The 19,529-nt window shown below is 42.3% G+C and overlaps 2 protein-coding genes across 5 annotated transcripts; both read left to right on the forward strand.

Moving 5' to 3' along the window:
* Positions 1 to 63: 63 nt before the first annotated feature.
* LOC138208384 (uncharacterized) lies at positions 64 to 7,016 on the forward strand. Of its 2 annotated transcripts, XM_069166222.1 has the most exons (6): positions 64 to 373; positions 478 to 641; positions 1,247 to 1,489; positions 1,575 to 1,784; positions 1,902 to 2,009; positions 6,841 to 7,016. In XM_069166222.1, exons 1-6 carry the CDS (start codon positions 135 to 137, stop codon positions 6,939 to 6,941), a joined length of 1,065 nt encoding a protein of 354 aa, XP_069022323.1. In that variant the 5' UTR covers positions 64 to 134; the 3' UTR covers positions 6,942 to 7,016. The 2 variants fall into 2 exon arrangements, with proteins under 2 accessions (XP_069022323.1, XP_069022322.1); XM_069166221.1 differs by lacking the exon at positions 6,841 to 7,016 and having other exon boundaries at positions 1,902 to 2,134.
* Positions 7,017 to 9,407: 2,391 nt separating this feature from the next.
* On the forward strand, positions 9,408 to 19,245 carry susd1 (sushi domain containing 1). 3 transcript variants are annotated; one of them, XM_069166135.1, is made up of 19 exons: positions 9,434 to 9,933; positions 10,028 to 10,171; positions 10,981 to 11,136; positions 11,485 to 11,637; positions 11,911 to 12,090; positions 13,064 to 13,243; positions 13,403 to 13,582; positions 14,236 to 14,415; positions 14,515 to 14,694; positions 14,822 to 15,001; positions 15,622 to 15,801; positions 16,182 to 16,346; positions 16,553 to 16,647; positions 16,730 to 16,916; positions 17,338 to 17,431; positions 18,132 to 18,387; positions 18,475 to 18,514; positions 18,661 to 18,754; positions 19,116 to 19,245. In XM_069166135.1, exons 1-19 carry the CDS (start codon positions 9,900 to 9,902, stop codon positions 19,132 to 19,134), a joined length of 2,697 nt encoding a protein of 898 aa, XP_069022236.1. In that variant the 5' UTR covers positions 9,434 to 9,899; the 3' UTR covers positions 19,135 to 19,245. The 3 variants fall into 3 exon arrangements, with proteins under 3 accessions (XP_069022237.1, XP_069022235.1, XP_069022236.1); XM_069166134.1 differs by having other exon boundaries at positions 9,430 to 9,933; positions 14,236 to 14,694; XM_069166136.1 differs by lacking the exons at positions 17,338 to 17,431; positions 18,475 to 18,514; positions 18,661 to 18,754; positions 19,116 to 19,245 and having other exon boundaries at positions 9,408 to 9,933; positions 14,236 to 14,694; positions 18,132 to 18,261.
* The last annotated feature ends 284 nt before the right edge of the window (positions 19,246 to 19,529 follow it).

Below are 19,529 nucleotides of genomic sequence, written 5' to 3' on the forward strand. Positions count from 1 at the left end.
AAGAATCGTACCAACGCGTTGTTGTTTGTCCCTGCGCGCTCGCCGTCCTTTCAAACAGCGTCACCTGCAGCGCGGATATAAAACTCCCTGAACTCGTAGTGTTGTTGTAAATATATATTTTTGATCGACCGATCATGGGGAACGCGCAGAGTTACGTCACAGCCTCGCTCTCGGCGTGTTCCGTGTATTTACTCTATGTTTACATTTACCGTGCGCACGAGGCGCTGAAAACAAACGTGCTGCAAAGCGACAAACTTCCAAGTTTTTTGTATCTTTACGGCAAATATTTGAGCCGAGCTCTGACGCGGAGAGAAGGACACCTGTGCGCAGCCGCAGAGGAGCGCGAGGTAATCTACACGGTCCTGAACTGCAGGTGAGCTCGGTCCTCAGAAAGCGTGTAAACCTGCGTGAAAGGAGCTGATTGCATGTTTTTAAATCAGTGTTTGTTTGTTTGTTTGTTTGTTTGTTCTCTTTCAGGCTGCAGACCGCCCCGTTGAGGAGCTTCTGCAGCGCCGCAGGTTACGGATGGGATTACCCGGACACCGAGTACCGGGACGTCCCGCTGTGTTTCCCCGAGTTTCTCTGCTGCAGGCTGCTTCTCATGTTGTTCACCGACGGCGGCTTCAGGCTCAGCCCCGCAGGTAAAAACAACGTTCATCAACGTCTGTTCAACCAGGTAGGTCGGACCTTTGAACTTTGAACCCTTGAACCCAATACGTCGGCTCTTTTATTAAATTCACCGATGCAAGAAGTTTTCAGATACTTTTACTTGAGTTAAAGTACCAACACAGCAATGTAAAAGTACTCCGTCCAGCAGGGAAAAAAAAATAAAATAATAATCCTACTTAAGTAAAAGTACATAAGTATCAACAGTCAAAATGTAGTTAAAGTTTAAAATATGTACAGTATATATATATAAAGAATTTAAAAATCCACAGTATAGATCCCTCTGACTGATATATATGATTATGCACAACGTCATTAGATTATTAATACTGAAGCGTCGGTGTGTGAGCTGCCGGTTTGAACTGCTTCATATCCGGTTTCACGATTTATTCAGAGACGGCAGAAGAAAAAAATCGGAGGCGTCATCAGCGTTTTTTTTTTTTTTTTGCTGAGATATTGGATTTTTCAAACATTTATTGAAATGAAACCATGTGAGAAGTTTAGAGGGAAAATCTCTATTTAGTGCAACAACTGATGATGATGATGATGATGATGATGCATGTTCGATGCACTTTTTCAGGTCTCGTTCGTGTGCGTCAGAGTTTGAAAACCCTCCAGCCGATCGACGAGCTGAAGAAGGGTCCGTTCACGCTGCAGGTCCGGGTCCTGGGGTACCGGCGGACCGGCGCGGGGGTGGAGGTGGACGTCCGTGCGTCCGCCACGTCCCGCTCCGGGTGTCCCGTGTGGGAGAGCGTCCTGACGCTGCTGTCCGAAAACAAGCTCCGCAAGCACGGCGGACGCTTCCCCGACGAGGGAGGCGAGGGTGAGCGTCGTCACGGTGATTCCCGAGCGCGGAGACCGGGCTCTCCTCGTCGCCGTGACGCGGGCTTTCCTTTCTGTCCCGACAGGCCAAGCGGACGAGCCGGCGCCGGAGGATGCGAAGCGGGTGGAGCTGAGAGTTCCCCGGACCGCCGGCCTGCGGTGTGCGTGGTCCTTCTCCGACTTCTCCCCCCAGCGGCTCCTCGCTGTGCCGGCCCGGTTCTTCGGCTTCAGGACTCAGACAGCACTGAGCCTCTGGATGCTTTCTGTCTGCCTGGCTGAAGTAGAAAAGCACAAAGGTAATAGTTAACTTGCAGCCAGTCTTCTATACATACATATATATATATATATATATATATATATATATATATGTGTGTGTGTATATAGACCATCTCTCTGCTCTGTCGTGCCCTCAGGAGTCGAAGTCATCACGGCTCCCGTCAGCGTCACCGTCCACTTCCAGGAGCCTCTGTCGGCGCCGGGTGAAGTGACAATCAGGTTTTGGGAGACGACCCAAAGTGCGGGTGAGTCTTCTTCCTCCTCTTCTTCCTCCCGCGGCCTCGGCTTCCACATGCAGCAACGAGGACGCAGCGTGTCTCACCTGGTGGGGCGGATCTCGAGGTCCTCGTTAACGTAGATGGGGGGGGGGGGGGGGGGGACAGTTGCGGTTCCGTCCAAACAGAATCAAATGCTAATCATGTGTCTTTTTGTTACGTTTCAATTCAGACAAAGTATTTTCTCTGTGTCAATAAAAATGTAATATTTGAAGTTAATTTCCTTTTGGTCATAATTCTGCTTAAAATGTTCTCCTGATAAACTTGTATGAATGGATTTGTATGCCTCTGGGACACCTGGTTGCGGTCAAAAGTGTTTTCAGAATATTATTTTACTTTAAAAACTGTGGGTATCCTGGGCGTGCGTCAGAAAACAATCAGCCAATCAGAAGAGAGCGTCATTAATATCAATTCGCCTTAAAGACACAAACAGACAGAGAAGCTTAAGCGAGGGGATGTAAAGATATCATAGTTAGTTTTTTAGTACTTAAAACCATAAAAAAAAAATTGGGATGTTGCAAATAAAACACCAGAAAAGTGTAAAATAAGGGACTTTTAAAGGACACGTTTTCTATTTACATACATCCAAAACTCTGCTTTGAGGCTTTCTGCTGTGTGCCTTTACACTAGGCTGCATTTTATTTCCGTTCAGTACGAGTTAATTATAGTTCAGTCATTTCACTCATCTCATTGTGTTCTTAACAGTCATTTTCTTTTGTACTTAAAGTAGCTAAACATAGTCTGAATTTAGAGATTAATAATGATGTTTTGCTATCATCAGGTCTCGTGGCTCTACTGTAACACGAGCACTTTGTCAGATGCCAACATCTACCGGTTTGTCTTACCGGGTTAATGCCGACATCGTCTCCCCCCCCAGGGAGTGAAGACTTTTTTAATATTTCATCCCTCCCGATATTTCCGTTTGCAGCGTTCACGTATGTGACGGTCTGTCCTCCTGTATTATTTACTGGAAGCGTCTCGGTGCGTGGGACGGAGGGAAGTGGCTTTTCATGCTCACCGCGGCGTCTCGGAAATAAATCGGGGAGATTTTTTTTTTTCTTTGTGCACAAGAACGGGAAGAAAACACTTGAGGTCAAATCCGGAGTTGATTTGGAGGGAAAACAAAAGGGAATTAAAAGGTTAAGTCAAAGTTCGCATTTGTTCGCTAGTTTAAGAACAATGATTTTATAGTGATTTCATTTTTTTTTTTTCTAACAATTGAAGAAATTGTTTTGGGAAATTTACATATTCAGCTTCTTGCTGAGCGTTAGATGATGAAAATTGATGCCACTCTCATGTCTGTGGACAACATATGACGCCACAGTTAGCTTAGCTTATTTGCATAAAGATTGAAAAGGAGGGACGTTTCCAGCCAGCCTGGTTTTGTCCAAATGTTTTTTTTCCCCAAAAAAATGTCCCTGCTGGTCTTCAAATCTTTTGTGATAACTTGGTAAATCTTGTTTTTAAAAGTTAAATATTCTGGAAAATAACATCCCGTGAAAACCGTGTTGTTTTTACGCAGGTTAAAGGCTTGTGTGGATTAAACTAGATCACTTCCTCAAACTTTTAAGACACTAAAAAAAAAAAAAAACACACAATTCACCAGATACCACTGCAGACACCAACATTTCTTTTCATTAAAATAAAATTCACTGGTTTCACCTAAATAACAGCAACATAAGGGCACGGTTTCAAAATCAAAGAGCACATTTATTAATCACAGCACCCAAAAAAAATAAAATTACTCACTCAAAATCATCAGAGGGCGAGACGTATAGAAACAGCTGTTTTTTGGACATTGTAGTCATTTAAAAATTTGCTAAAATCACCGACTGTTGAGATTTCCACTGCTTCAAGCCAACGCTGGCGTTACGCTATGTCGATCGAGGCTGGGGCAAATTTTATATCTAAATATTTAACGGATTAACAACACATTTTTACACAATTGTAACGTAGCCTATTGTGTGAATATATAATATATATATTTGTTCTGTGTAACAAAATGAAATTTGAATGTCAACGTTTTGGACTTTTGGGGTAAAATAGTTTTGCCTCAGCGAGACTCGTGTGCACCACCTGTAACCCAATTTGTGAATCACGACTTAAATCAGAAATCTTTTTTTGTTTGTTTTGTGAGAAGTATCTCGCTTTTTTTTTTTTGTGGTTATATTCCCTTTTTGACCCAGAAGTGAACATCAAATTTTTTTTTAATTTTTGGATGTACGGTCTCCATCCCAGTGTTAACATGTAAAACTGTATGAATGTGGAACTCATTACTTAAGAAATCATACGAGTTGACAGCAGCAGCAGCTTGTTTGCACCTCGTGACTCCCCTCCCCGCGTGCGCACATGCGCACGCACACACACACACACACACACACACACACACGCACACGCGCACGGCCAGCTGTTATAGTTTATGAGATGAGGGGAGGGCGTGTGTGAAGAATCAATGTTTTCTTGACGTCCACACGGAGGAGAAATCAGTTTCTGCAGCTGCGCGGCAGATCAGAAGGAAGCAGCTCATCTCTGCCATGTGATTTTCATTACGCTGACTTCGGGGAAGAGTTCAGCTGTGAAAGACTTCAGGTAAAAGACATTTTTAAAGATATTTAAGTAGATACATGTGGACATTTAGATTTCTGTATGTATGATCTTGTATCTATTCTTCCTGTGTGTTTGATACGTAACCTCACAGTCTAATTATTGCATGTAAATGTAAAGCAGTGAGACAGAATCTACAGTATTTATTGCCTAGATAGTATTTTATTTTTGCCCTGTACAACAGTACAAAGCTCAATTTTAAGCAGATGTGCTCAAATTATTGTCTAATTTCTGCTTTCTGTGCCGCCACGCTGACGCCCGCTTCAGAGCGTGTACATGGCCGGTATTATTCATTTATAGAGGCCTGATTCTGTCATGCATGCGAGCCAGTCGAGTGGAAGAGGGTCAGTTTGTTGGAAGAGTGCAGAGCGTTTAGCATCTGGAGGCTGGATTTTGGTCTTGAAGTCATTTATCTGTTCTTCCTTTCAAAAATAAATAAATAAATAAAAAGTGAATGAGGTTAAATTTACCCTTTTAAAGTGTAACTTCTCTGAAATAATCCTGCTACTGTAGTTGTGATCATCCAGGATGTAGCGGCCTTAAATGTTGTGGAGAGGGATGCATTCATCACTTTATCCTGTGAAGAGGAAGGAGGAGGAGGGTGGAGGAGGAGGAGGAGGAGGGAGGTGATGGGTGTGTTTTAGAGAGATGAAATGCACCCTCTTCTTCCTGGGTTGGAGCACTTTAGAGGAATTCATCTTGTCTCCGTCCACAAAGAGACGATCCTCGGGGGAATTCGAGTTATTTTTTGCTTCTTTTAAAAAAAGGAGCCGGCTTCATTTATTTATTCGGCGAGGCCATCGCTAAATGACAGCTTGTTCTCTCTCTCTCTCTCTCTCTCTCTCTCTCTCTCTCTCTCTCTCTCTCTCTCTCTCTCTCTCTCTCTCTCTTCTCTCTCTCTCCCTCTCTCCCTCTCTCGCCCTCGCCGGCCCCTCACATTGTTCATAAAACAACTCCGCCGCACTCTGCTACCACCTGGCCCAGTTAGTGGTGTTTGGTAGAACATGTGGAGCAAAGCAGAACGTGTATGTGTGTGTGTGTGTGTGTGTGTGTGTGTGTGTGTGTGTGTGTGCGCCTGTAATGGTGCAATAACATTACAAAAGGACCCAAAAAAAATTTAAGGGAAAATCTGAATAAATTAGTCTCTACACGGCTGTTTGATCAGATTTCACTGAACTTCATCCTGGACGCTACTTTCCCGTCATACTGGGTCAAAGTCACTAACGGGGACAACAGTTTTTGAAAGTGGGCCGGTATAGATTCAGAGAAAAACAGGCTGACGGGCTCGTGAACCTGAAACAAGTCACGCTGACAATATTTCTGGACATAATCTGATATATAAAGTGGTAAAACTCTGGTACTGCATTGTTGGTATAAAATTAAAAAGCAGAACAATAGAAGCAAAAAAAGAAATATATTCAGAGTTGTGATTTCTATCCCGTTCACTTCTAACAGTCTGATCTTATCTTTGATAGTAATAATCTTTTAATCTTTTGATATTTATGAAAGCAAACTCAAGACTTTTCACTGTGGTCTTCAATTGAGTTTTATTTATTTAATGTCTGTATTCCATTTATTTATTTATACATATATGCTGTTTTTTTTACTTTTTGGTATTTTACTATTTAAATTGAAACATAATTTTACTTTTTCTATTGTCTGTTTTTACTTTTTATATGGTTTTACTGCTCGGTATATTCTTTTATGCAATTTAAGTATTTTATTGAACTTTTAATAGAATTTGTATTTATGTATTTGGCAGTCTGTTAGCTTTACTTGGCATAACCTTACACTTTTATTTTAGTATTTTATTTAACTTTAATTCCTGGCTCCTGTGTTTCCTTATTACAAATGTGTGTGATAGATTCCTCTGATCCTGTTTTACTAAGTTTATTATCTATAATGTTGTTATTTATTGCTTTGAGCTTGGATGGAGAAGGGGGGAGGGAGGGTGTGTGTGTGTGTGTGTGTGTTTTTATTGTTAATCATGTTGTGTTACATCGCATGGGTTTGAAAAGTACTATACAAATAGTCTTATTGATCGATTGATTGATTCCATTAAGGATTGTATCAGGTCCAAATGGTAGAATTAGTTTTGTTACAATGCAGCATCTTCATTAAAAAGCTTTTTCTTTTTTTTTTAAACTACAGTTTCCAAGGTCAAAGATTAATCTTTCATTTTTCTCTTTTGTCTCAGCGTGTCGAGGGAAAATACATGAAGAAACAAGGAAGAGGCGACACCGCCGGCGTGCCCCTCTCCTCCCCGACGGGGAGCAGCGGTGTGCAGGTCCACCATGACCACCAGAAGGTGGCCTTCCGTCCCGGGAACGGTCACGCTTTAGAAAACGGTTCTCACGCCGGCAGAGACCAGGTCGCCGGCCGAGATGCTGCCGGCAAGACGTCCTCCGTCCCGGACATCATCTCCGGCAGCCAGGAACTGAAGGTCACCGTGAGGGACGAGGCCGTTCACAGGTGGATGATGGACTCCAGCAGCCAGGCCTACTCGGGGCAGGAGGACAACTCCACCGACCCGCCGGAGACCGTGACGGAGACGTCCACTCTGACCTTCGTGGACGCCCACACGACGGAGGACTCGACGGAGAACTACAGCCTCCACGGGGTGGAGATGGTCTACTTCAAGGAGTTCGTGCTGATAGACGATGACGACGACGGGGACATGTCGCTGAGAGAGAAGACGGTGACAGACATGTCCGTCATGGACGGAAAGGCTGCTGACCTGGTGTGCGGGAGGCTGCTGTCCACCTCCAGCGGCTCACTGTCGGAGTCTGCGGCTCCTGAAGCAGCTCCACCACCGCGGGAGGAGACTGAGACTGCACAGGAACAGAAACGCTGCTGTTTCTGCATCCTTTCATGACCCCGCAGCAGGTCACGGGTTCGAATCCCGCAGCAGACCGTGTGTTCAACATCTGGACAGCGACGTGAAAGAAGAGACATTTTATGGCATTTTTATAGAAAATCAACAATCAACCAGCAAAAAGATGTTTGAACATCAGCCGCTAATGTGTTTTACATATTCATAATAAACTAATGGTGTGTATGCTGAGTGATTTCTGTGACATCTCTGAAGTCTCTTATAACATTTTTATACAAAAAAAAAAAAAGCATGTTCTTGTAATATTTGATCTGAGTGACGGACATACAGAACGTTCTTGAAAGATCAGGTGCTAACAAATAAAGGAAACTTCAATAATACAAATGTGTGTTTAGTTAGGTTATTTATTTTCTGGATTCGTTTGGCGAGCGGTTGGAGAATAATCTCAACTATAACTATTAAACAACTAGATTATGCAATTTCTGGAGAAATTGCGGTGGGATTGCTACTGTTGGCTAGTTTGTCGTCTGTTGCTTGCACACTGTCAAAGATGGTAAATCTGACGTCACTTGAATTAGGGGCCGTGTGAGAGACTGGTTGCTATGGCGATTGGGGCCCTTCGAAGGAGCAGAGATGACGTGATTTCTTTTCAAGAGTGTGTCATCCTACTCGGTAAACACACTGTGGTCAGAAAACTGCGTGGCTCCGTGAAAGCTGAAATTTACTAAACTAAGCACGAGACCCGGCTTTCTTAAAGGGACAGTAACACATCACAGGATTGCATTAAAAGAAACTATTAACAAATATAAGGGGCTGCATTTAAGAATAAACATATGAACATAAGTCGGCTCCCGCAGAAGCTTTATTCTTGGCATCAATTATTTAACAAAAAATAATGTTCATGTTGCCGTTGGTATTCTTTGAGAGCCCTCCTCTGAACTTTTTAGGATTACTAACTGGAACTGGGAATAGATGCTAAGTGACAAAATAATTACCTTATAATAATAATAATGCTAAAAAGCAAAAGATAAATACTATCAGCTAACTTTGATCCAAAATTATTGAAGAAAGCTCGGTCTGATCTTGGGTTTGGACAGCGAGGTTTGGGGGGGGTTCAGCTTCTCTGAGGGACAGTTAATCAATCCGGTCCAGCAGATGTGACTTTACTTGTTTGAGTGACAGCAAAAACACCATTAGGACCCTCCTGGGCTGAGAGATAGGAGCTCACCATACTTATCTCCCCCTCCCACAGCATAACCAACTGACTCTCCCACTCGGCCCCCGCTGCAGACCCAGTGGGAGGAAGGAAAAGGATGTTGGTTTCATTAACTTAAAAATAAAACAGTTATATTTTTGGCGGTTTAAATTGCAGGATTAATTGAACATGAGGTAAAACTGCACCTTAAGATGTGCAGCTTCCTCAACACTATCTGTGCCAGTTCAGACATAGTTTGTAAGTCATTTCCTAGCAATCGGGTTTTTTTTTTAGCAACCATAGTAATGATGTACAGTTAAACCCCAAATTAGTCCTACTCATATCAGATTTTCACGTGTAGTGAATTTGACCAAATACTTTACTTCTGCTTTCAAAATGGCATAACCAAGTGAAACAGGATGTTAAGGCGTTTTTTTTGTTGTTGTTTGTTTTTTACATTTCTATGAAAACAAATCATGTCCATAATGTAAAGCAGCCACACTGCACAACCAGGGGTCCTCACTCATCTTTTTGGTTTAAGCCATGACTTGCAATGGACTAAAAAAAACTGCTGCACGAGCTGTTCTCCATTTATAGTTGATGAGGACGCTGAGAATTTTTGACTTTTTAATAAAAAAAATTATCAAAAAAGGTGATAATAGCTCGGATTTATTATTAACATCTCTTGTTTAAGTCATTTACAGATGATGGAAGCTACTGGTCAAATAAAAATTCACAAGACATGAGTATGAATAATTTGGGGGCTTAACTGTACTTAATGCGTGTGCAGCTATGTGACAAAATTACGCAATGTTTGTCAGAGGGAATCCAGCAGATTCGTTGGGCTAAATTTAGCCGTTATCAGTCACCACAACATGGGTACGCAGTTGACCAAGAGTGAGTGATGAGCGTATCATCACCAGCACAGGAAGAGTAAGCGAAAGTGCCGCAGAGTGACAGATGAAGCCGCAAAACCACGAGTTGTAAAACAGGCCATTGAGGAAAAAAAAAAAGAAAAAAAAAAAAAAAAGGGAGTCATTTCTGTTGGATGACCTCGGATTAACCCACTCACGGCCTCTTTTACACTTCTGGTGATCAAATCCGCTCAGTATCATAATGGCCCACGAGAAGGAAGTAGAAGCATTTCATGAGAAAAAAGAGGAAGATGCGGGGGAGGAAGTTGAGTATCAGTTGAAGTGAAGACAAACAAGAAGGAGACTTCAGAACAATGATCATGATTTTTCTGCTCTTTGTATTTGCAGGTAAAGTTCCCTTTTCCCTTCCTAATTTGGTGATTATTGACTACAATGAATATATTTGACATCTGACAGGTGTGTGTTCTTCCCTTCCTCTCAGGTAAACCCACAGAGGGCCAACCTCTGCTGGACGTGTGCGCGACCTGCCACGTAAACGCCACATGTGACGACAAGTCAGACCTCTCCGGAAAAGTTTGTAACTGCAAGTACGGCTTTGTTGGAAATGGAAGAACCTTCTGTCAAGGTAGGAGCAAAGAAAACTCTATTGTGTGCGCATTTATTTATCATGTTAAATTCTTTTTTTTTTGTTTTCTTTTTTTTTTTTGAATGAAAAGATGTCTTGCTTTGTTTAAACATCCAATTAAAACATTTTAAAAGGGGAAATTCTGGATATCTAATAATTATATGTCTATTATATACATTTTCTTGTTAATAAATCTATATTAATATGGGATTAAATAACATTGTGTAATGTGAAAAGGGTTGCTTTTGTGGGTAAACCCACAAAAAAAAAAAAAAAAGAGCGTTTTAGTGACTTTCAGTTCCCTGTTTCGGTTTCCCACACCCACATTTTTACTGTTTTCTACCCTCTCATCATTCTTTCCTGCTTGCAATGCGCAATTTAGAAAATAATGTTTTTAGCTGGAAGGTTTTTTTTTTTTTTTCTTCATAAAGGTTGGGTAATATATAAATGCACGAGGCGCCTCACGTTTAGGCACCAAGAAAGACGCGGTCATAGTTAGTAAAATAAATCATGGTTAAGAAAGATTAAGAAACCCGCTTTGACTCTTGCAACAACCCTCAACCTCCTCCCTGTAAGGACTTCACTCCTCTTTGTGTTTCATCATGAGCCTCTTCAAATGTCCTCATCACGGTGCGTTAGTCTTATACACCAACAGCTGTTACACAACATCAGTATATCCCACCCTGAGAACAAGAATGGACTAAAAAAAAATATATATATATATATCGTGCTGCTCTATTTCTCACAAGTCTTAAGAAAAGTACATCAATGAATTTTTTTTTTTTTTCTCCTTTATGTTTTTCATCCAGACAAAGATGAGTGTCAGATCGGAGCCAGTCGGATCTGCGGGCCGCACACCACGTGCCACAACACACACGGCAGCTACTACTGCACCTGCTTGGCCGGCTACAGCCCGTCTAACAACATGCCCGTCTTCATCCCAAATGATGGCACCCACTGCCAGGGTGAGTTCAGGCTGGACCTCTGGTCTTCCTTCAGTCCCATGTGGAGGTTTATTTCAACATTATGGACCTTTACCTGTAATAAAAAAAAAAAAAAAAAATTTTAAACCTTACTTTTTATTGCATATAGCACCCGTTATTTGCACTACATTGTACTTATACATATTGCAGTTAAGCGTCACTGTGGTTGTTGTCTGTTTTATTGTTACATATTTATACTTTCCTGGTTTTATCTTTTATTTTTTTTTATTTTTGCACACCGTGGCACTGTGAGAAACAATATTTCGATCTCTCTGTATGTCTCCTACGTACGGTAAATTGACATTAAAGTTGACTTTGACTATTGTGCAGACGTTGACGAGTGCCGGATCACAAGTGTGTGTGGAGACGGAGGTCAGTGCAGGAATCTGGACGGCAGTTTTGAGTGCAGCTGCCGGGTGGGACACAGAGTCCACAACGGATCCGAGCCCTTCCACCCACTGAGGGACGAAGCTTCCTGCAAAGGTAAACCGGCACTAACATGATTCGGATTTGCACTTTGCATGGAAATATTTCCACTTAAATCCATTTGTGTCATCTATGTTGAAAACTCCACATACAAATTATACACTGCAGAAGCGAGTGCCTGGAATTAATTGCAAATAAGGTGTAACCGACTTCTGTTTTAGTGCCATTAATTACGTGGACATTATCTCGGTTGTTGTAATAATGAAAGGTCCTTCCTGAACGTGAGATCTGTGGTAAGCTGTATCTTCTGTTCGCTTCTGTCCTGCTCAGTGGTCGACTGCGGCCGGCCGGCTGCAGAGGAGGACGCTGTCTTACTGTCCGTCACGGGAACCACGTACGGCAGCGTGGCCACGTTCGCCTGTGATGACGGCTTCGTGTGGAGGAGCGGCGACAACAGCTCCGTGTGTGGAGCTGATGGACTGTGGACAGGACGGAGCTTAGTCTGTGAAGGTAAAAAACAAAAATCATCAACATTTCTACAGCAATGAAAAAAAAAAAAAAATCATGTTTGTAACTCGAATCCTTTGTAGAATTATCAACCGTTTCTTAGTTTTACAGATCTTTTTTATGATCTTTCAGCTCATTGTTTTGGTTTCACATTTTATAACCTTTCAGCTCATTGTTTTGGTTTCGGCGCCCACACAAAATTTAGTGTGCAAGTTCCCAGTGATTATTATGGCAGCTTTTAGACGCTGAAACGACACGTCTTTAAATGAATACTAATGCCGCTTCGTGTCTGCTGGATGTTTAGATAGGCAAGTGTTTGTGAGCGCTGCCATAACAATTTTATAACAATATGTAAGTGTATGGCTTAAAGAAGTGTTTATCAATTAATATACTAACCAGTGTTCCTTTAAAGTCTAAACCAGCGATTCCCAAACTGTGGTACGTGTACGGCTGGTGCTGGTGGTACGCAAGAAAGGAATGATAGTTGCACTTTAAGTGTCCAAAAGTTTTTCATTTCATTTCATTTTATTACAGTTATTTCATAAATACATCACAATAAAAGGATTTAAATAGTTTAGAAACACAATTTGCCTGTGCTCATAGTCACGTAGGGTGATGTCTGCCTCAGTATAATGCTAACATTAGATAGTCTCAATCTGTTCAGACTCTTCAGTCGCTGATTGGATGAGAGACATTTTGAAATGGCTTCAAGCTCTAAATAGACGTTAAGAGAAAAAGTGACAACATTGGACCTGTTACACCATTTAAGGGAAGTTAGAATACCACATTAGTACAAAATGAATAAAGGCTGAGTGTTTGTGAGCCTTAAGAAGGGAGATAATAACCACTGATGCTTACTTGTACATGATTTTGAAACATACGTCTCGGATCGGAGTTCCTGGAGGTTTTTTTTTGTTGTTGTTTGTTTTTTGGTGAAATCCGTCTTATGCATCGTGTCCCTGCCTTTGGCTCCAAGAGGTGGACTGCGGCTCTCCGCCGGCCCTCCCTCACGCTCACATGCTGTGGAATAAGAGCTCGAGGATGGACGCCGAGGTGGTTTATGAGTGTAACTCCGGATATCATAATGTTGGAAAGGGAAACGGGTCCGTCTGTACTGCCGCTGGACGGTGGGAGAGGCCGTCTGTGCTCTGCCAAGGTACAGTCAGTTTATCAGGTCATCGTAGTGTCACCCGGCACTGATAAACAGCCTTATCAGCGCAAGCAGATATGCAGCACCTTCCTGTTTTTTCTATGCTCTGAATCCTCGACGCATTCGTTCACATCACATTGTTGTGACCCACGTTGTTCCTTGTAGAGATCTTGTGTGGAAATCCTCCTTTAATTGAATCCACCGAGCAGGTGTGGAATAATGAGTCGACCCCGGGCAGCACCGTGCTCTATGTCTGTAAAGACGGCTTTTATAACGAAGGAGGACGTAATGTCTCCACCTGTAATGAAAACGGTCGCTGGACGCTTCCAACTCTGTCATGCAAAGGTAATCCACACAATGAATAAATTCAAATTCTTCTTTTTGAATGTAAAATGTTAGAAAACTATTGGTTTTGTTTTCCACTGTTTTGTTGTGTAGCTAATTTTAAGGAAACGATTTTATTCAGTTAAAGTTTTCACTGTTTTTGGCTAATTATGGGTTCGTAATTAATGTGTACATTAGAAGAGTCCGCATGAAGGGCGCCCTCTTGTGGTATTCATGACGTCAGAACTCGAAATGTTCTATAAGCCTCGAGTTCACGAGTCGTGACGTGTTTGCTGACGTTTACGTCGACGTCAGAGGCCGTTGAAGTTCAGTCTTTGTTTGATTGTTCATCTCATTTATTGTAATTTCAGTCATGCAGAGTTTGTTTTAATTACGTAGATAATAGGCTGCGTCTGAGGAAAATGTTGATCTTCCCAACAGCCTCATCTTTTCTCTCTGTGCCTTTGTACTGCATTACGTTACCCGCTCCTGTCAGATTACTTCGCACATCTTTATGTACAGTCTGGTTTGACTATTCCTGTGACAGACCGAAAGTCAAAACATCTACCACTTCAGTCAAATAGGAAATAAAATTTGTATTTCATGTACTGTTGAAATTTACGATGTTTGTCATATTTAAAAAACAACAACTATGTATCGTTTTCCTGTCTCAGAGGTAGTATGTGGAGATCCCCCTCTACTGCCCCACACTGGCCAAGTGTGGAATGGCAGCTCCACCCCTGGAAGCACAATGACCTACTACTGTAACACAGGATTTTATCACAGTGAGGGAAGCAATGTGTCGCTGTGCACGATTAATGGTTACTGGACAAAAACAGACATCTCGTGCAAAGGTAACATCTTGAAACGTTGGCAGGTGATCGATACTCTCCAGAGACCAATAACAGTTTTTTTTCTCTCTCTTATAAATAATATAATTTCCATCTCTGCAGAAGTTGACTGTGGGGAGCCCCTACACTTCCCTAACTCAGTCACGCTGTGGGATAAACTCTCCACTGTGGGCTCTCAGGTTGTTTATAAGTGTAACCCCGGATATCTTAATGTTGGAGGGGGGAATCTATCAGTTTGTGCTGCCAGCGGAGAATGGCATGGAGCCTCTCTGCTCTGTCAAGGTAATAATAACATTCATCTTTTAGTGTACTGAGTCACATCCCCTGTCAAGGTCATTTTGAACCATATATCCTGGTTTCAGGACGTGCTTCCACTGATCTGCAATGACTTGCTGTCTTTTTGTTGTAGAGATCAATTGTCGGGAGCCTGTTTTTAAACCTCATTCTAAAATGCGATGGGACGGCACATCGCACGTCGGCAGTGTGGTTTATTACCAATGTGAGGGAGGATTTCACGCCAGGGGCCTGAGAAACTTCTCAGTATGTGGAGAGAATGGACTGTGGGAGGATATTGATCTGCGGTGTGAAGGTGCAACGTTTTCATGACCACAACATTGACAAACTAGCGATTAATTTCGCTTTCAATTTAGAATACGAATAAGGATTTAGGATCATACAACATAAGCGGTAATGCCCGACATATAGCCTACAACCACCTCGATTCCAAACAAGTAGGTACGCAAGTGTAAAATGTAAATAAAAACAGAATGGGATGATTTGTAAATCGTGTAAATTGCGAAAAAAAAAAAAAAGGAGGTCCCAAACTGTCGAGCAGCAAAAATACGATGTCGGGCAAGAATGGGACAACATTTCACTTTCAAAACTCCAGCAACTTGTCTCCTCGTTTTCCAAACCGTTTACAGAGTGTTTGTTAAAAGAAGACGCGATGCAAAACAGTGGTAAACTGTTGCTGCCATCCAATTCAAATTCAAATAATATTTTCAACGAAATATGGGTTATTTGCACGATTTGTAAATAATCACATTCTGTTTTTAATTTACATTTGCAGCATCTAAACATTTTTGGAAACAGGATTGTACACGTAAAATACCACACGAATTCAGAGTTTGCTCAATTCAGCTGCTGTCCTTGAATTGCAGTTTTTTTTTTTTCTTTGCGTCTTCGGGACTAATTCATGTCTGTGTGCAGAAATAAGCTGCGGCCCCCCCCTAACCCTCCCCCGCACTAACCTGCTGTGGGACCGCACCAGCACGCCGGGCAGCGTCGTGCTGTACGAGTGTGCGGACGGGTTTTACCGGGAGAGCGGAAATAATATGTCAACATGCTCACTGTCAGGAGAGTGGGGGGAAATATCTGTGCAGTGCAAAGGTAGAGTAACCGTCTCTATATGTGCACATGAATCTGTTCATCTGTGGGAGTGTCGTTATCTGGGATTACCAGCATATCGTCGACATGTTTCCGCTGATTCATTTTTGCCTATTCCTGCGTGCTCTGTGCTTATTTTTTTTTTGGGGGGGGGGGGGGGGTTAAGGTCGATTTTTGTGGGCAAAGATTGAGTGATTTTACTTCCCTCCACAGTGGCTTTAAACGCTCTCTAAGGATCCACATGAGGATTAGCGGATGTGAAATATGTGTTTTATTTTGCACATGTCCTTTGGTTGCACACTGAATGGACAACAAATGGTTGTATTTATTTTTTTCATTCAATCAGTCCTTCGCTGTTTTTTTTTGTTTTTTTTTACCCCCAGCTAAATGTGGCCCGGCTCCCTTCCTTTCCAACTCGGAGGTGGTGTGGCACAACAGAAGTATCGTGATCCACCGCTGCGTGGCGGGACATCACAGCTGGAGGGGCACCAACGTGTCCGTGTGCGGCGGCTCCGGGACGTGGCTGGAAGCCACTCTGAGATGCATCGGTGAGTATGAACACAGCAGGTAAACATGACAGAGCCTCTGTAGGCGGAAACCCTTCAAAATAAAAGTGAGAGTGAGAGTGTGTGAGCGAGTGTATGTCCTTCAAGGGTCGGCTGGCTACTGCTCTGCATTTTGAGCAGATTTGTAATGGCATGTTTTGCAATTCTTGAAGTTTAAACTTCACTAATTTGTATTCAATCTCGCACAGAAACGAAGCCACCTATCAGCCACCTCGCTATCTTCAATAAAAACTGTCTGCGTTGGAGAGCAGAGAAGTATGAGGAGGATACAGAAGATTACAAGGTGAGACAGGATGCCATCTGCCTCCTTTCAACCGCGGCGGTTCGCAGCAGCCGGACCGACACATCTGGTTCAATCGTTCCAGGTGACTTACTCTGGATCCAGAGACTACCAGAGATCCTTCCACGACCAAAGGAAGCGGTTTCTGAGCTCCAAAGCCGACCAGCTGGAGCTCTGCCTCAGCCTGCTGCCCGTCACAAACTACAGCATCTCCATCACCGCGGCGTCTGCCGGATTCACAGCCACCATCACCACAAACACCAGTTTACCAGGTATCGTCCCGTAACCCCAAATCTGCTCCGTGTTATAGGTTTTAACTTCCTGGGAATACACTCAACAGAAATAGAAACGCAAAACGTTTGTTTTTCGCTGCCGTTTTTCCTGAGTTAAAGGTAAAAGGCATCTTTCGTGCACTCAAAAAAAACGTATCGCTCTCAAATTTTGTTCACAAGTTCAGTAAACATCTAAGTTAGCGAGTACTTCACCTTTGCCCAGAAGCTCCATCCGTCTGACAAGCGTGCATTGTACAGAAGAGGTTTCAATTTATTGACTTCAACTGAGAGCGAAAAAAAAAAAAGTCTTGCGTTTATATATGTATATATATATTTTTTTTAACTTTATTTTAGGACTGATGCAATACTACTTACTTGTTGATACTGAGCGATGCACATTAAATATGATCATATGTGACAGTTCCTCCCGTACCGGCTGTCTACTACGGAGAGTTTGAGACTCCTTTACCAACTTTGAGGCTACGCAGGTCGCGCAACACACTCGACCCAATAAGGTAACGAAAGTGATGGCAAGGAGCAAGATATCGAACATGACGACTCGTGCATGCTAGACAATGGGACACGAGTTTAAATATTAATAGATGTTATTGTAAGATAATATTGTCGAAAAGACATTTCTGTGTTTGTAAAACTGTTTAGATGTAACGTGTCACGTGAATAAATCGAACCGTTTCATTTTCAAATCTGTGTCTCGTTTGTCACGATTCCGCCTTTTGAGTTCGTTCCGCTTTTTGTTTTACTTTTTAATCACTCGTCCCGTTTTGTCTTGGTGTACTTCACTTGCGCTCCCTGTGTTTCCCCCGCTCTGATTAGTTTCACCCGTCCCTCGTTGTCCTCCTCTCCTTAGTGTTTTCAGTCTGTGTTTGTGTTGTTCCCCGTCTTTCGTTGTCAGTTGGTCGTTTCAGTTTCGTGCCTGTGAGTAAAAGCTTCATGTGCATAAAACCTCCTGCTTTTGGTGTCACATACTTTTGATTCCCCCCCCACCCCGCATGTCCTTTGTGAACTAGTAATCTTGTTTAATTAATTTTTTTGAGAATGAACCCGTTTTGTATCTAAAAAAGATTGATTTATTTTTTTTCTGTTTCTACAGAGGATATTTCTACATGAATTGCACCGATAAAGACTGAAGTCAAAATGCTGCATGTTACATCTTCAAAATAAAACGTGATTTTGATTTTGTTTTTCATCTGGCAGTGTGTACCAGGTGTTTGTGCTTCCTGTAGAGGGCATTATGACGTTCGACTGCTCCTCTCCTGCGAGCTCAGACCCCTCAAACAACTTCAAGTCACCGGCGGAGTACATCACTGCCCAGTTCGATGTCCAACACGTCGAGACGGAGATGGAGTTCACCGTAGGGGACGGATTCCTCTACGGGGACTTTTATAATGCGCCGCTGGAGAGCCGCAAGAACTATTACATCATCTTACGAGCTGTCAGTCAGTGGAAAACGGTAAGTGCAACTACACTGGACAGAACGCTAAAGAAGTGCTTGAAAAACCTGTCGGAAGACTTTATCTGAATGTTTTTCCTGTCCCAGGCCTTGAAAAGTTCCTGCGTCCTGTGGGCTAAAGTGAGAGGTAATTCTCCCTGTACTCGAATCCTCAAGATATGATATGACCCGAAGTGAAGTCACGCTAGAGGGCCACAGAAAGTGGGAAAAGCAAAGAGAAGCAGGTGTAGAACGGGAAAGGCGTCACTTACACACAGCTGTTCCTCCTTTCAGGCACGTCGTACGTCCTGAAGGTTTTCGCTCTGTCTGCTGCCGCATCGATAGGACTGGTTGCCGTGGTAATTTTAGGAGGATACATCATCACCCGGTACGGAAGATGCGCATTTCATTATCCCCCCCTGTTGATGTCGTATTATTTGTTAATTGATGGTCTAAAGTTAATCGTGTGGATTCAAATTTTCCGATATACATGTGTGACCGCTGAACATTTCTGTTTTGATATCGATGTAGATGTTGATCATAATTACAGCCTGAAAAGTTTGATGTATATTCTACTTTATTAATTTTTTCGTCATGACAAAATACAATAATTCAGGGTGTAGTGAGAGAGCCTCTTATATTTCAAGAAGGAATGACTGTAGTGTACGAATGGATGTTTTACACATGTTCAGGTTAAAACATGTTAAATGTGATTTAATGGTCTAATTTCCTTCCGTCTTCTTTTACAGGTGTGTCAAGAGGACATGACACTCCTGAGCGCTGATGGTCTGTAATGACAAATATGATTACAATCTTGACTTTCTACCTGTACGTAATGTAGATAATTATAATAAACCTTTTTAAGAAACTACTGGCTGTGTATTCAGTGCGAGCACAAGGATGGCTTAATTACTTCTCAAAACCTAATTTCAACTCTGTTCAGGAGATAATACCAAATCTGAGTTAGAAAAAAAACAACATTTTAGACGACATGCTATAGTATGACATTTTGGACATACCATAGCTTTACTTTTTGACGAAAACATCCACACATGTCTCAAACTGGGATTGAACCCATGACCTTCTCATTGTGAGGCAACAGCACTAACCACTGTACCACTGTACCTATGAGAATAGTTTCTATTTAGTTTTATTTAACGACA

The sequence above is a fragment of the Embiotoca jacksoni genome, unplaced genomic scaffold (genome assembly GCF_022577435.1).
Source record: "Embiotoca jacksoni isolate LCO1_2020_lvr unplaced genomic scaffold, fEmbJac1.0.p SCAF_37, whole genome shotgun sequence".
Lineage (NCBI taxonomy): Eukaryota > Metazoa > Chordata > Actinopteri > Embiotocidae > Embiotoca > Embiotoca jacksoni.